The 14,969-nt window shown below is 36.3% G+C and overlaps 1 protein-coding gene across 9 annotated transcripts in view; it reads left to right on the top strand.

Moving 5' to 3' along the window:
• TBC1D5 (TBC1 domain family member 5) overlaps positions 1-14,969 on the top strand; it is a 557,272-nt gene that overhangs the window by 460,405 nt on the left and 81,898 nt on the right. For all 9 annotated transcript variants that reach the window (XM_032259250.1, XM_032259280.1, XM_032259257.1 and 6 more), the window contains one exon: positions 2,199-2,284. In XM_032259250.1, the coding sequence (XP_032115141.1) occupies positions 2,199-2,284 (86 nt within the window). The remainder of the gene's footprint in view (positions 1-2,198; positions 2,285-14,969) is intronic.

The raw sequence follows: 14,969 nt of genomic DNA, 5'->3' as shown, positions 1-14,969 counted from the left end.
AACATTTAGTTTAATTTGTTTCCTTTTTCTTTTTTAAATTTGGCTTCTAGAAAACTTTAAATTATAGGTGACATTTATGTTTATGACCTGTTGGACAGTGCTGGTCTAGATGAATCTATATGTCTATATATTTATATTTTAGAAACATCACTATCTCCCCGACAGAAAGAATAACTTTCAACTGTAACCTCTGATTTTATTAACATTTCAAATGCTGTTTTTCAACATCATCTTTTGATTCTTTTTTTTTGTTTCCAGTACAGTGGTACTTTAAACTACCTCTCCCTTTGATACCAGTAAGCCTCCTAGGAATTTAAATAGGCCTCAGTGAAAGCAATACTTGAGCCTCATTTATATGTTCAAGTTAGATCATTATTCCTAATAATGGCTTTAAGTGCGTAGATAGATCAGCACTTCGTGTCTTGAATTGCTTGTCATTTCTTTATAAAGATGTTTCAAGTAATTGCTCCATGTGATCCCTTCTTTCATTATTTTCTGGAAAAAGTAACATAATCCTTTATTAGTTTGTTGGAAGTCAGAGAAAAAATATCTTTTTTATTAGTGAAAACAAAATGTATTTCCAGGTACTGAGAATAAAGAACAAAATTAGTCATGAGCAACAGTCCTGCGAAAGTTAATTTTTAAAATATGTCATGAATGCACTGTCAATCTGCCAGTGGCTTTAACCTCTATTTTATTTTCCCATTATACTTGGGTCCAGGTTGTCATCAGCTACCATGAGAAAACCTATGTAATTCCTAGAGAGAGAAAAGTTGCACTGTTAGACTTAATAGTATGGTAGTCATGGAAGCATCAGTTATCTTCATCAAGGCAATTCAGATTTGATTATTGTAGAACTGTGTTGAATACCAAACCAGTGGAGTAGTAGCTGGAGCTAAATCAAGGGATTGTCATTTTTGTGAGATGATTAGGGCTGGCTTGGAAGAGATATGAAAGGGTTGAGCTGTGTAAATATTCTCTTTCAGCAGAAAAAGAAAAGGTCCATCATGGCCATTAAATGCGGCTTGTTAGCTTGATGAATTTCAAACTATTTAACCTTAGCAATTATATCCCCCTAACTCCCCCGTGCCTGCATGCAAGTGTATCAGTGCCTTGGAATTATGTCTCCAAGGATTGATATCTAAGCATATTGGTAATTTTCTATTAAGATAATCTGCAGCTTTTCCATGCCCAGTTATGTATCTCAAAGGAAGTGCATGCCTTGGTTCAAAAACCTAATTTCTAACTTTAATTATATGCCCAGGTAAACATTAGAACACATTTATTTATAATGTTTTAAAAACTTTTTATGGCAAATATATGTAATTTAATGTTTTAGAGATTATGGCATTTATTTAAATTATGGTGTAAACATGATTAGTTTTTATAAAGCAGAAGTATGTTTGTTTAATTTTTACTTGCCTGTGAGGGACTTGATACATTTAAATAATAGATGTGTTTAAATAATAGCAACACATTTAAACAGACACACTGGACCTAATGATTCAAGGACATTTCTGTGATGTTTATAAATAATGTTGCATCCTAGAAAGGGCAGTGTTTTCGCTGCTTTTATGAAAATGTGCATCGGTCAATTTGCTTTTGTATTGTATTGGTTATCCTGGTAATATATCTACTACCTGGCATATTTTGGGCACTTATTAAACTCATAAATAAGGATAGATGACATAGAAATTGCTAACTTTAAAAGAATTGCTGAATTCTGAAATAACTCATTTGGAAGAAGAAAGTCTCAGTGTGCCATCTAGTGGACATATTTAGCATTCCGCTCATAAAAAGCTAATGATTTACTCTTCCTCCAAAAGGCCGTTGTCTTGACACCTTGTGTCTCTGGGTCCCTTGGCATAGTTTCTGCTTGTGTTACATCTCATATAGTTTTTAGCTTTTGTTATCATTTTGTTCATATTTTAGGAAAGTTATATTTGAAAGTTTTATTTTGAAGTCATCAGAAATCTAATGATAAATCTGTGTTAACTATGAGAGAGGAAAAAGTAATTTTTGTGTTAAATCAGAACTAAGGAATAATTTAATAAAAGCAAAACCCAAGCACACTAATTATTAAACTTTATTATTATACATATTCTTTTCTGAAGGAATATTAAAATGATCATTTCTGTCCTCTTATAGGTTAATGGATAGTTTAACTAGCTTTTTTAAAATGTATTCTTTTTTTTTAGAGAAATCCAAGACCAGTGACTTATCAGTTCCATCCAAATTTAGATTACTACAAAGCACGAGGAGCCGACCTCATGAATAAAAGCCGGTAAGTCCCCTTTCTCTGATGATAGTTATCAATCACAAAGGTAGTCTCAGAGATCATAAGAAATTTCACACATTGCTGAAAACAGTTTTCCAGATTTTAGCATATCAATGGCTAATGTACATGAGGAATCTTTGTTAAATAAACATTTATTTAACAAGTTATTTTAAAGGCATAAGAAAATGCTACATATTGGTGTCAATGGTAAGATGAAAAATAAATATAAGAGTACTTATTTACTTGTGACAGTTTGAAGTTAGGCAACTTTATTTTTCTAACACGAATAAACTTGAATAAACTGTGCCTACTTGTATAATCTCCTTCTAGATTTTTGCTGTTGATTGAAAAGAGGCAGTTTTATAATATATTTTTAAATTATTTCAGTAACAAAATTAAAAATGTGTTTCCCAGCTGTCTTTAGAACTACACAATAAGCTTATAAATGCATCTTGTGTGTACATTTGTGATTGCGTACATAGAAATTTTAAGGGTCACTGTAGGAATAAAAAACATTAAAATCCTACTTTTTAAAGAAATTAACATTGGCATAAAGGGTTGATGAACAGTTTTGTTCTTTTATAATACCATATTGAGATGTCTCAAGAGTTAACTTGTCATACCAGAATCATTTCAAATTAGAATGTAATTTCAAAGTTTACTCTGGAAGACTAAAATGTTAGTAATGATAAATGCTGCCAAGTTGTCCGAATTTTCTTCCTCAAGCATTTTGCCTATGCGTTAGCTTTTCTTCAGTAGAATTCCAACAGCCTAAATATACATTTATGGAATACATATACACAATGTGTTCTGCTGTTACTGGAGAGTTAAAAATAAGTTATAAATCCTGCTGCATAGGAACTCATAGTCTAAGGGATGAGAAGAAGTTTACAACAAAATGGCTAAATTTAAACTTGAAATTTGAACCTTGTCTTAGTGTAATGTTGTTATAAAGTTACCCAACTCTGATTGAAATCTGTTTGCCACATACATTGATGTACCCTACAATTATGAGACCAGTTCTGTAGCCCATGAGACTTGTCTGAAGCTCTTTTCTGTTTGTTCATTTTATCTGAGTCTTGTTACACAAATAAAAATCTCTTCCCTATAGTCACATGATCATTCAACACATTTTTATTGACTGCCAGATTGATTATTTTAAACACAGGAAATGCCCAGTAAACAACCCAGACCAAAACCCCTGCCTTCAGTAATCTTACACTCTAGTCATTTTTTCTCATTATGTCAAATATTTAGTTTTGTTATGTTTAAAAGAACAAGGTATATTTGTTTCCTTCTTTATACAAGACCTTTCCAGCTGGAATTCTTTGTCTTCCCCTCCCTCCCAACATCCACAAGATTAATTTTTACGCAACAGTCAAGTAAATCTCAGTTTATAACAATTGTAGCATCCCTCCACATAAACACCTCCAAAGGCTTCCTATTGCCACTGGCAATCCAGTCTTCTTCCTGAAGCCCTTTCCTATCTCTTTGACCTTATTTCCTTCTACTCTCTTCTCTTCACTCTCATGCGACAGCCACATCAGCCTTCTCTGTTTCTTGCTCTTGCTTAGGGCCTTTGCTCCTCTTTCCTGCTAAAGCACTTCTCCCACCCTCATCTTCCTGATTTAAATCATCCTCTTCATGATTTAAAGCTCAGCCTAAATGCCATCTCAGAGAGGCCACTCTTAACCTCCTGCCTGTCTTCACCTCCCCTATTCACTCTATCTCATCATCATGAGCTGAAGTTATGTAATTCATTTGTGTATTTATAACCTGTCTCCCCACTTCTCCACTCAAATCTAAGCCCCTGAGGGCAAGCATTTTGTCTTATTCACCACTTCATGGCACCTAGGACAATGTCTGGTATAGGGAAGGCACTCAACACATATTTGTTATATGAATTTTTTGAAATAGTTTCAACACCTTTTTCTCCGCCACAGGAAATGTATTGCACCCATTCTTTTCTCTCCTTCGTGACTTTCTTCTCTTTAGCCTTGTCTCCCTACATTTTTCTTCTGTAAAATGTTGGTTTTGTTTTACGTATTTCCTTTTAAACGCATTAAGATTCTTGTGCAAAGTATCTCTTGATAATTGGAAGGAAGACTTTTCATCATCCTTTTGCAATCACAAAGCTTAAAATTGAAGCTGAACTAAATAAAATGTAATATGTGAGGCAGAAGATGTTACAACTCAGTGAGCAAGGAGATAGTTAATAGATGGTGCTGGGAAAATTGGCAAATATTTAAAAGTTGTCAACGACACACAAAAATAAATTCCAAAGTGCACTTGTTGTATTTGACTGGAGTGTAGAAAGTTATCACCAAGACAAAAGTATGCCAGATTGCAGGGTCATTTATTATGCCGGCGACCACAGAGGACTCACATCTCTCCAACCTGTGGCGCCAAAAGGAGGGTGCTATGATTTTTTATACCCGAAAAACCACCTTGGGAGTGGGGGTGAGGGGCGGGGATGGGGATGAAAAGGTTTCGGACATTCCAAGGGCTAGGGGATTCTGTGATTCACCTCCTGGGTGGAGACAAGGGCGGGGGTCTCCGGACATTCCAAGGGCCAGGGGACTTTTGTCATTCTGTTTGTTACCTCAGTGGTTTACAGAAGTCAAGATATACATTTGTTTACACATCGTCTGGGTGGTGATAGAAGTCACAGATTTTAGCAGTTACTGATAAGAAAAGGTAAGTAGCTTTACATAGTTTTGCAGAACAAACTAGCAGTTCTATTTACAGAGGCCAAGGACAGTAGTTATTGTGAGGAGAATGGGGCAGCCATTTCAACTTATTTAAAAAACAGTTTTGCATTTTATAAAATAGTTTTGCTCCGGTTCTGGCTCTAGGCCAGCACAATATCACACACTGAAACAAGCAAACATAAAAATAAAAATGCAAGTGCTTATCTGACCAGTAGTCACTTGAAGACTTTTAAATCTTATTATTAAATTTTTAATTAACAAATAATTGTGTGAAGACTCTTTAACCTTAAAAGTAACAGAGAAAATCACAAAAGAACAACTAATGGATTTTACTATACAACACATATTTTAAAGTAAATATGTCAGAAATAAACTGAATCAAAAGACAAATCAAAAATTAGGAAAATATTTGTAGTGAATGTAACTGACAAAGTATAATGTCTTTAATCTATGAAGAGCTTAGGCAGTTCAATGAGAAACATAAGAGCCTATCTCAGTGGCCATTCCATCTCTTGCCATGTTCTGCTGAATCCTTCTCTTCTTCCTCCAAATATTGGAACAGCCCAAATCCATGCTTCTTTTCTTCTCTATACTCATTCATTTGAGGATTTCAACTCAGTTCATGGCCGTACAGACCATCATCTGTGGCTGAAGGGTCCTTAATTTGTGCCTTCAGTTTTACCCATCCCTTGCTACTTACTAAATATTTCCTCTTGGGTGTCCCATATGCATCTTAAATTTAGTATTTTCCAAACAGAACTGTGGATTCTACCTCCACACTCACATGCCTTTTATTCCCACAGTATTTCCCACAATAAATACCAAACTTGCTTCTCTTTGACTCCAACCTTTTTCCTTTCTTGGCCTCAATCTGGAGTTAGTGTAACAGCTTCTTCTAGTAAATCATCAAACTGAATTGGTAGTCTTGGGAACCCCCCACCATAAAGACAAAGGGTAGGCAAAGATTTCTTATACAGAAAACAAAAAGCACTAGTAAAGATAGATAAATTGAACTTAAAATTAAGGGGTTTTTTTGTTCATCAAAATATGCCATTAAGAAAAAGAACAGGCAGGTCACATACTTGGGAGTAATATTTTTAATACATATATCCCAAATATGTAAAGAATTTGTATATGTCAGGAAAAATACAACATAGGCAAAATACTTGAACTTCATGAAAGAAGATATAAAAATCATCAATATGCTATGAAAAGATGTTTAACATTAGTCATCAGGAAAATGCAAATTAAACCACAATGAGATAACATTTCACACCAACTGTAATGGATTAAAAAAAATTAAAAATTGACAGTAGCAAAATGTCGGCAAGGATGTGGAGCATTTAGAACCCTCATATATTCCTGATGTGAGTAGAAAAAGGTATACTTTGTAAAATACTTTGGTAATTTCTTGTGAAGTTAAACATATATCTATCCTATAATATAGCAGTTGAATTTCTAAGTGTTTATCCTGGATAAACACTTAGAAATTATTTCCCTCTTAGGCCAAGAGGGAAACAAAAATACATATCCAAAAGCAACAACAAACAACATCAAAACAGAACGTTCACAGCAGCCTCATTCATGATACCCCAAATCTCCGTCAATAAGAGACCAGATAAACAAATTGTGGTACATTCAAATAAAGGAATACTACTCAGCTATAAAGGAATGAACTAGAGGTGTCCCTGGGGAAATTGGTTCCAGGACCACTTGCATATACCCAAATCCATGCATATTCAAGTCCCATAGCCAGCTCTCTCATATAGGAACCTGCATATGCGAAAAGTCAGCCTTCTGTATACATGAATTTCACATTCCTCTCTCTGCGTTTGGTTGAAAGAAATCCACATGGAAGTGCAGTTCAAACCTGTGTTGTTCAAGGGTTAAGTATATTGATATATGCAACAACATATATGTATCTCATAAACATGCTGAACAAAAAAATCCTAGTCAGAAAAGAGTGCATATTGTATAGTTCCACATATATGAAGCTCGGGAACAGGCAACTAGTTTGTGGTGTTATAAATCGGAAAGTAGCTACCTCAGGATGAGGGTTTGGAATTGACTATATATAAAGGGACATGAGGGAACTTGGGAGTAATAGAAATGTTCATTCCAGGTATATTATTTGGGATAGTGGTTATACAGTATACACAAGTGTCAAAATTAATCAGACTGAACATTTAAGGTCTGTTTATTATATGTAAATTATACCTAAGTTTTGTTTTTAAAAAAAGAAAAATATGTATTTACTCTGACTAGATGGGTAATAGTGTTACTATTTTACCTAAATTGGTTAAGAACTAACAGCTCTCTTTAATATAAAAGAAAGCCCCTTAGATATAGATTATTTTATAGCACAAATGCTTAGTGATTTGAGCACAAAAAAATCATAAAATTGCATTTATATAGCCATCAGTGTCCTTTGAAATTCTGATCAACAAATTACTAGTACTGATAACCATGAACTCCTTGGCTTCATGGCGTGGAGAACATTATTAGCATATTATTTCTTTACTATAATTTAGCAATAAAACATCTGAAAAAAATATAGTCATGTAAGTAAATAGAATAAAGCATTTAAAAAATCTTACTGACCATATAAAATGGAGTTGTCTAGGAGAATCTTGTAATGTGTTTTAGGTTTCAAAGCAGTATGTATTCAATCATTAAACTAAATATTTATTGAATACTATACATAGTGCCGGACACTGTGCTAGGCCCTGGGAATATGGTGATTCTAAGACCCACACCCTGACATCAAGGATGGTTAGACTTCTGTGAGATACCACCCTTAGGCATATGGGTTACTCCACAATTGAAGCTAACAAGTATTCGTACATTTCACAAATACTTTAATTTCTTCTCTGTGCCAGGTATTGAGAAAACAGCACAAAAAAGATGCGGTGCCTGTTCTCACAGAACTCAGATTGTAGTATAAGATTATAGTCATTGGAAGAATCTTTGTGCACCCTGGGCAACTGTACTTTTCCAGGACATTGTGCTTAGGCCGGGCCCTGAGAGGAGCACTCCTAAGCTGAGGCAGATCCTGATCCCTGGTAGAGATGGGGAATTATTAGCCACTAGGCTCTCTTGGGGTAAGAATAGTTGCCCTTACTCCATAGACACGTGGAATGTGGATACGTCTTAAATGCCCAGGAAACCCTCCTTATTAGAATCTTCTTTCCCTACATCCTGGCTTCCTCTTATATGTCAGGCAGGGTTCCTGACTAGCAGCCTTCTACAGAGGACCCTCCCAGATTATAATTCTGAAATCTTTCATCATTAATATCAATTAGTTAAGCTCTGTTGGGGACAGAGGAAAGCTGGAATAGTTTGCACAGAAAATGTTATTTCTGATCTACTGGAGTGAGAGATCAAAGAACTAAACTTGGTCTCTTCCACCTCTGTTAAGGCCTAATTTAATCAAATGAAATACCTAATTTTGGTTGTATGAAATTGCTTAAGCAAGTTAAAAGACCTATAGCTGTGGAAAGGCATCACTTGATAACGTGACATACTCTTGAGGCAGTACTGACAGCTCAGCTCCCATTTATTTCATCACCTCTTCATAGGAGAGAGAATTACACATTTTGAAAAATTGTGTTGTGTCATTTTCAAAACAGAAAATCTATGAATGTTCTGGAATAAAGAAGACACAAGATTCTACTCTTAATATAGGAGATTACAGACTTTAAAAAAATATGAAATTCTGTTCTGTGACTATTCAGTTGAGCATTTCAGTAGTCACAGATTCTTAAATAACTTAGATGGGTCTTTGTGAAGGCTGGTCACAATTTAAATGTACTTTTTTAATAGCAGCAATTTCTGGTTATTTAAGGACAAAATTGGAATAAGACTTTAGTGTTAAATTGTCGTTTCAAGCTTTTTGAATGAATAGGAAAATGTCAATTCCCATTTTTAAAAAGAAATGTGCAACTAAGTTAAATCAGAGCACAGTGAATATTATCCGTACATGTAATGGAAAATCTATCACTAAAATACCTAGGCAGTTGCTTTTAAAGACTTAATTATAGCAATCCATGGTGAAGCAGAGAAGAGAAATCAGGCTTCTTGATTTTTAGAGATATTCTTATCCATGAAATCACATGTCATCTTTGCATCCTCTTTCCTTATTTGGATATGCAACACAAATAAAAGCCCATTGCCATAAATGTAGCAGGTATTAGCCCCCTGCTTTCCAGGTGTGTGCCTGTCTTATCTAACCTTTACTTCCTATTTGCTTCTGGGGGGGTTTCCCATAAGTTTATATTTTCCCTCTAAATTATCATTACTTCCCCTTTTTCTTGACAGCCTCAATGCACCAATTCTTTAGTAGCCTCCAAACAGCCAAGAAAATAGTAGCAAAGCCAATTATGGCTAAAGAGCCAAGCCTGGTGAAAGCATCTTAGGCCTTAAATAGCTAAACAGGAATTTTATCAATGGTTGCACAGCTACAGTGGTTTTTTTAACCACAGATAAAAGAGTGGATCATGATGAACAAATTTCCAGGGAATAATATGGGTTATAAGGGCTATGTGTAGACGTGGAAGAAATCTTTGGTAAGATTATCAAGCTTGTTTCCGTTCATACTTCCTCACTGATGACTAAGGGAATCCAAGCACTTTTGCCAGTGCTTGCTCATTAAGAATTAATTTCCTAATAGGAAAGTTAAAAAATTTTACTTTTTGTTGCTTCAATTTTCATTTCTTTGACTAATTGTGGATTTGAACTGCCTTGTAAATGTTTGTTTCCTGTTTGCAATTCTTTCATTTACTGCCAACAAGACAAACATTGAGTTCACATTTTAATGCAAGAAACAATCAGAATATCCCACAATAATGTCTTAAAGCTAAAAATATCAGGAAGTGAGAATTGCTATGAAAAACACAAAACCAATAACAAAGCAAAAAGACAGAGTAAAAGAGTTCATTATTTTAGATAGAGTAGTCAAAGTGAGTTTCTCCGAAAAGATGCTATTTGAACAGAGACTGAAGTGAGCGTACCACATGGTTCTTGGGGAAGAACATTTCCTGGTATAGGGAAATGCAAGTGCAAGGCTTCTGAAGTGGAAAAATGATTCTGTGCTTGAGGAATAGTAATCAGGCCAGTATGGCTGGAGCCCAGTGAACAACAGGCAAGGGTGGTAGCAAATAAGATTGACAGTAAATGAGGTTGGAGGAATAGCAGGAGGCTAGATCATGTAGGGCTTGCCTTAACAGGCCATTGAAAAGGATTAGAATTTTATCCTAAGATTTTGGGGAATTCATCGAAGGTCTCTGAGTGGTGGAATGATATGAGCTGACTTAAATCATTCTGGCTGCTGAATGGAAAATAGTCTCTAAGGAGGAAAGGAAACAGAGACTAGTTAGGAGATGAGCAGCTGGACTAGCCATGATATGCTAACATGGTATTAGCAGTGCAGAGAGAGAAAGGTGATTTGTTTCTGTCTGTATTTTGACCAGGATTTCCTGATGGACTTGATGTGTAATGTAAGAGAAAAATAGGAGTCAAGGGCAATTCTAACCTACTATTACTATAAGCACTGGGTAACTGGGTATTACCACCTATTACTATAAGCACTGGGTAACTGGGTATTATCACAAGCACACCTCGTTTTATTGCATTTTTTACATATCGAAGATTTGTAGCAACCCTGCATTGGCAAGTCTGTAGGCACTGTTTTTTCAATAGCATGTGCTCACTTTGTCTCTGTCATATTTTGGTAATTCTAGCACTATTTCATACATATTCATTATTATACTGGTTATGATGATCTGTGATTAGTGACCTTTGACATTAATTTTCTCATCATTTTGGAGCACCATGAACGGCACCCATGTAAGGCAGCAAATTTAATCAATAAATATTGTGTGTGTTCTGACTGCTCCACCAACTGGCTCTTTCCTCATCTTTTTCCCTTTCCTTGTGTCTCCCTACTGCTTGAGACACAGTAATATTAAAATTAGGCTGTATTATGCCGTTTTTTGTGTTATTATAAAGATATAGCTAAGGCTGGGTAATTTATAAAGAAAAGATGTTTAATTTGCTCCCAGCTTTTCAGCCTGTACAAGCCTGGTGCCAGCATCTGCTGGGCTCCTAGGGAGGACTCAGGGAGCTTTTACTCATGGTGGAAGGGGAAGCAGGCAGGCATGTCACATGGTGAGAGCAGGAGCAAGAGAAGAAGGGGCAGGTCCTACACATTTTTAAATAACCAGATCCCATGTGAACTCAAAGCAAGAGCTCACTTACCACCAAGGGGAAGGCACCAAGCCACTCATGATGGATATACCCCCGTGATCCAGACACCTCTCACTAGGCTCCATCATCAACACTGGAGACCACATTTCAACATGACATTTGGAGGGAAAACATATTCAAACCATATAATAGGCCAATTAATTACCATATACTAGCTTCCAAGTGTTCAAGTGAAAGGAAGAGTTACACATCTCTCACTTCATATCAAAAACTGGAAATGCTGAAGCTGAGTTCTAGAAAGGCATGTCAGAAGCTGAAATGGGTCAAAAGCTAGGTCTCTTACACCAAACAACCAAATCGTGAAAGCAAAGGAAAAGTTGTTGAAGGAAATTAAAAGTACTACTCCAGGGAACACATGAATGATAAGAAAGTAAACAGCCATGGCACACATATACCTGTGTAACAAACCTGCACGTTCTGCACATGTACCTCAGAACTTAAAGTAAAATTTTTTAAAAAAAGAAAGTAAACAGCCTTATTGATGATATGAAGAAAGTTTGAGTGGTCAGAATACACAATCAGACCAGCGACAACATTCCTTTATGCCAAAGCCTAATGTAGAGCAAAGCCATAACTCTTCAGTTCTATAAAGGCAGAGAGGGAAGCTGCAGAAGAAAAGTTGGAAGCTGGCAGAGATTAAGAAGATTTAGGGAAAGAAGTTGTATCTGTAACATTAAAGCACAAAGTGAAGAAGCAAGTACTGATACAAAGGCTGTAGCAAGTTATCCATCCAGAAGATGTAGCTATGATAATTGATAAAGGGGGCTGGGAACACTGAACAACAGATTTTCAATGTAGATGAAGCAGCCTTCTATTAGAAGATGCTGCAAAGGACTGCTAGAGAGGAGGAGTCAGTGCCTGGCCTCAACATTTCAAAAGGCAGGCTGTCTCTCTGTGTCACTGTAGAGACCTACTGCTCAGAAAAAAAATTCCTAACCTAAAATGCAATTAAAAAAAAAAAAAAGAAAAAAAATATTCCTTTCAAAATACTACTTCTCACTAACCTGGTCACCCAGGAGCTCGCACCCAAGCATTAATGAAGGGGATTAATGTTGTTTTCATGCCTGCTAATACAATATCTGTTCTGCAGCTCACAGATCAAGGAATAATTTTGTCTCACAGCCTTATTATTTAAGAAATACATTTCATAAGGCCAGTGCTGCCATAGATACTGATTCCTCTGATGGTTCTGGAAAGTAAATTGAAAATCTGGAAAGGATTTACCATTCTAGATGCCATTAAGATTGTTCATGATTCATAGGAGGATGTCAAAATATCAACATTAACAAGAGTTTAAAAGAAGTTGATTTAGAAGAAATTGATTTCAACCCTCATCGATGACTTGGAGGGATTCAAGACATTAGGCTGGGCACAGTGGATCACTCCTGTAGTCTCAACACTTTGGGAGGCTAAGGCGGGTGGATCACCTGAGGTCAGGAGTTCAAGACCACCCTGGCCAACACGGTGAAACCTTGCCTCTACTAAAAATGCAAAAATTACCTGGGTGTGGTGGCGGGCACCTGTAGTCCCAGCTGCTCGCAAGGCTGAGGCAGGAGAATCGCTTGAACCTGGGAGGCAGAGGTTGCAGTGAGCCAAGATTGCGCCACTGCACTGCAGCATGGGTGACAGAGCAAGACTCCATCAAAAAAGAAAAATAAAGACATCAGTGGAGGAAGTAACTGCAGATAGGTTAGAAATAGCAAGAGAACTAGAATTAGAAGTGGAGCCTGAAGTTGTGGCCAAATTGCTGCAATCTCATAATAAAACTGTAATGGATGAGGAGAGTTACTTCTTGTGGATAAACAAAGTCGTTTCTTAAGATGGAATCTACTCCTGCTAAGTATGCTGTGAACATTGCTGAAATGCCAGCAAAGCATTTAAAATATTACATAAGCTTGGTTGATAAACCAGCAGTAGGATTTGAAAAGATTGACTCCAATTTTGAAAGAAGTTCTACTGTGGGTAAAATCCTGTCAAATAGCATCATGTACTATTGAGAAACCTTTCTTTAAAGGAAGAGTTGATCAGTGTGGCAGACTTCATTGTTGTCTTAAGAAATTGCCAGAGCCACCCCAGCACTGAGGAACTACCGCCCTGATGAGTCACAAGCCATCAACATTGAGACAAGACCCTCTAGTAGCAAAAAGCTTAAGACTCACTAAAGGCTCAGATGATCATTAGCATCTTTTGGCACTATTTTTTTAATTAGGATTTTTCCTTTTTTGACATAATCCCATTGCACACTGAATAGACTACAGTATAACTTTTATATTCACTGGGAAACCAAAAAATTTGTGTAATTCACTATTGCAATACTTGCTTTATTACAGTGGTCTAGAACAGAACTCACAATACCTCTGAGGTTTGCCTGTACAAGCTTTGAGTTGTCCTCTCCCAGTGGAGTGCTTAATTCTCTCAGCAAGATGTATGACAACACATGCAGAATGTTGCTAAATAGGGATGCTCATCTAAGATTTGGTGTCCCCCAGGGTTTTTTATTGGGGGGTCAGTCATGTAGGCATAGAATGCCCATGTGACTCACCTTACCTACTCAGTCTCCAGTTCCTGTCCCTAGAGGTCAGACTGATAACAGTGTGGCCCAGGACCCAAGTGAACAAAAGCAGATGTTTACCATAAGTCCCATTGTTAGCATAAACAATTTGGTATGACTCAAGGCCCAGATATACAAAAACACTCTTATCAAGGAGAATATTCCAAAGGCTTAGAGGTTATCTCCCAGGAGTCAGTCAAGGGCAAGTCCTTTGAAAGGTACAGGCTTTGGGCAGCAACAGGTATGCTGAGTTAACCCTTTACAGCCAAAGATAGTCTCTTGTTTTTGTCTAAAAGTTGTGTGGTGTTACCATTTGTATTTAAATTTATGATCCACCTCAAATTAATTTTTTGTGTGTAGAATGAGGTAAAGGTTGAAGTTCACCTTTTTCCATATAGATATCCAGCTGTTTGGCATCATTTGTTAAAAAGTTTTTCCTTTCTCCACTGAATTAAATTGGATTCTTGGTTGAAAATCAACTGGCCATCTATATGTGATCTATTTCTGGATTCTATTCTTTCTCTAGTAACAGTGGCTTAATTATATAACTTTATAGCAAGTCTTGATTTTAGGTAGGCTGAGTTCGCCAACTTTGTTTTGTTATTTTTGCTATTCTAGGTCCTTTGCATTTTCATATAAATTTTACAATCAGTTTTCCAGTTTTTATTAAAGTTGTTGGGGTTTTGATTGGAGTTGCATTTAATACGCATATCAATTTAGAAAGAACTAATACTTAAATGTCATTGAATGACCTAATCCATGAACATGGGCTATCTCATCCTTTCGTCAGATAATCTTTAACTTCTCAGCAGTGTTTTATAGTTTTTTAATTAAGAAAAAATACATCCCTCTGTTTTTCTCCATCTAATCTGTTCCTTCCTATGCCTGCATTTTAAAATGTGACTGTTTCATTTTGCAGACGTAAATGTTTCTTTATATATATATATATATATATATATATATATTTTTTTTTTTTTTTTTTGAGACAGAGTTTCACTCATGTTACCCAGGCTGGAGTGCAATGGCAAACCTTGGCTCACCGCAACCTCCACCTGCTGGGTTCAGGCAATTCTCCTGCCTCAGCCTCCTGAGTAGCTGGGACTACAGGCACGCGCCACCATGCCCAGCTAATTTTTTTTTTTGTATTTTTAGTAGAGACGGGGTT

The sequence above is a fragment of the Sapajus apella genome, unplaced genomic scaffold (genome assembly GCF_009761245.1).
Source record: "Sapajus apella isolate SASKATOON/1434 unplaced genomic scaffold, GSC_monkey_1.0 scaffold4, whole genome shotgun sequence".
NCBI lineage: Eukaryota > Metazoa > Chordata > Mammalia > Primates > Cebidae > Sapajus > Sapajus apella.
This window is presented reverse-complemented; position numbering and strand designations above follow the sequence as displayed.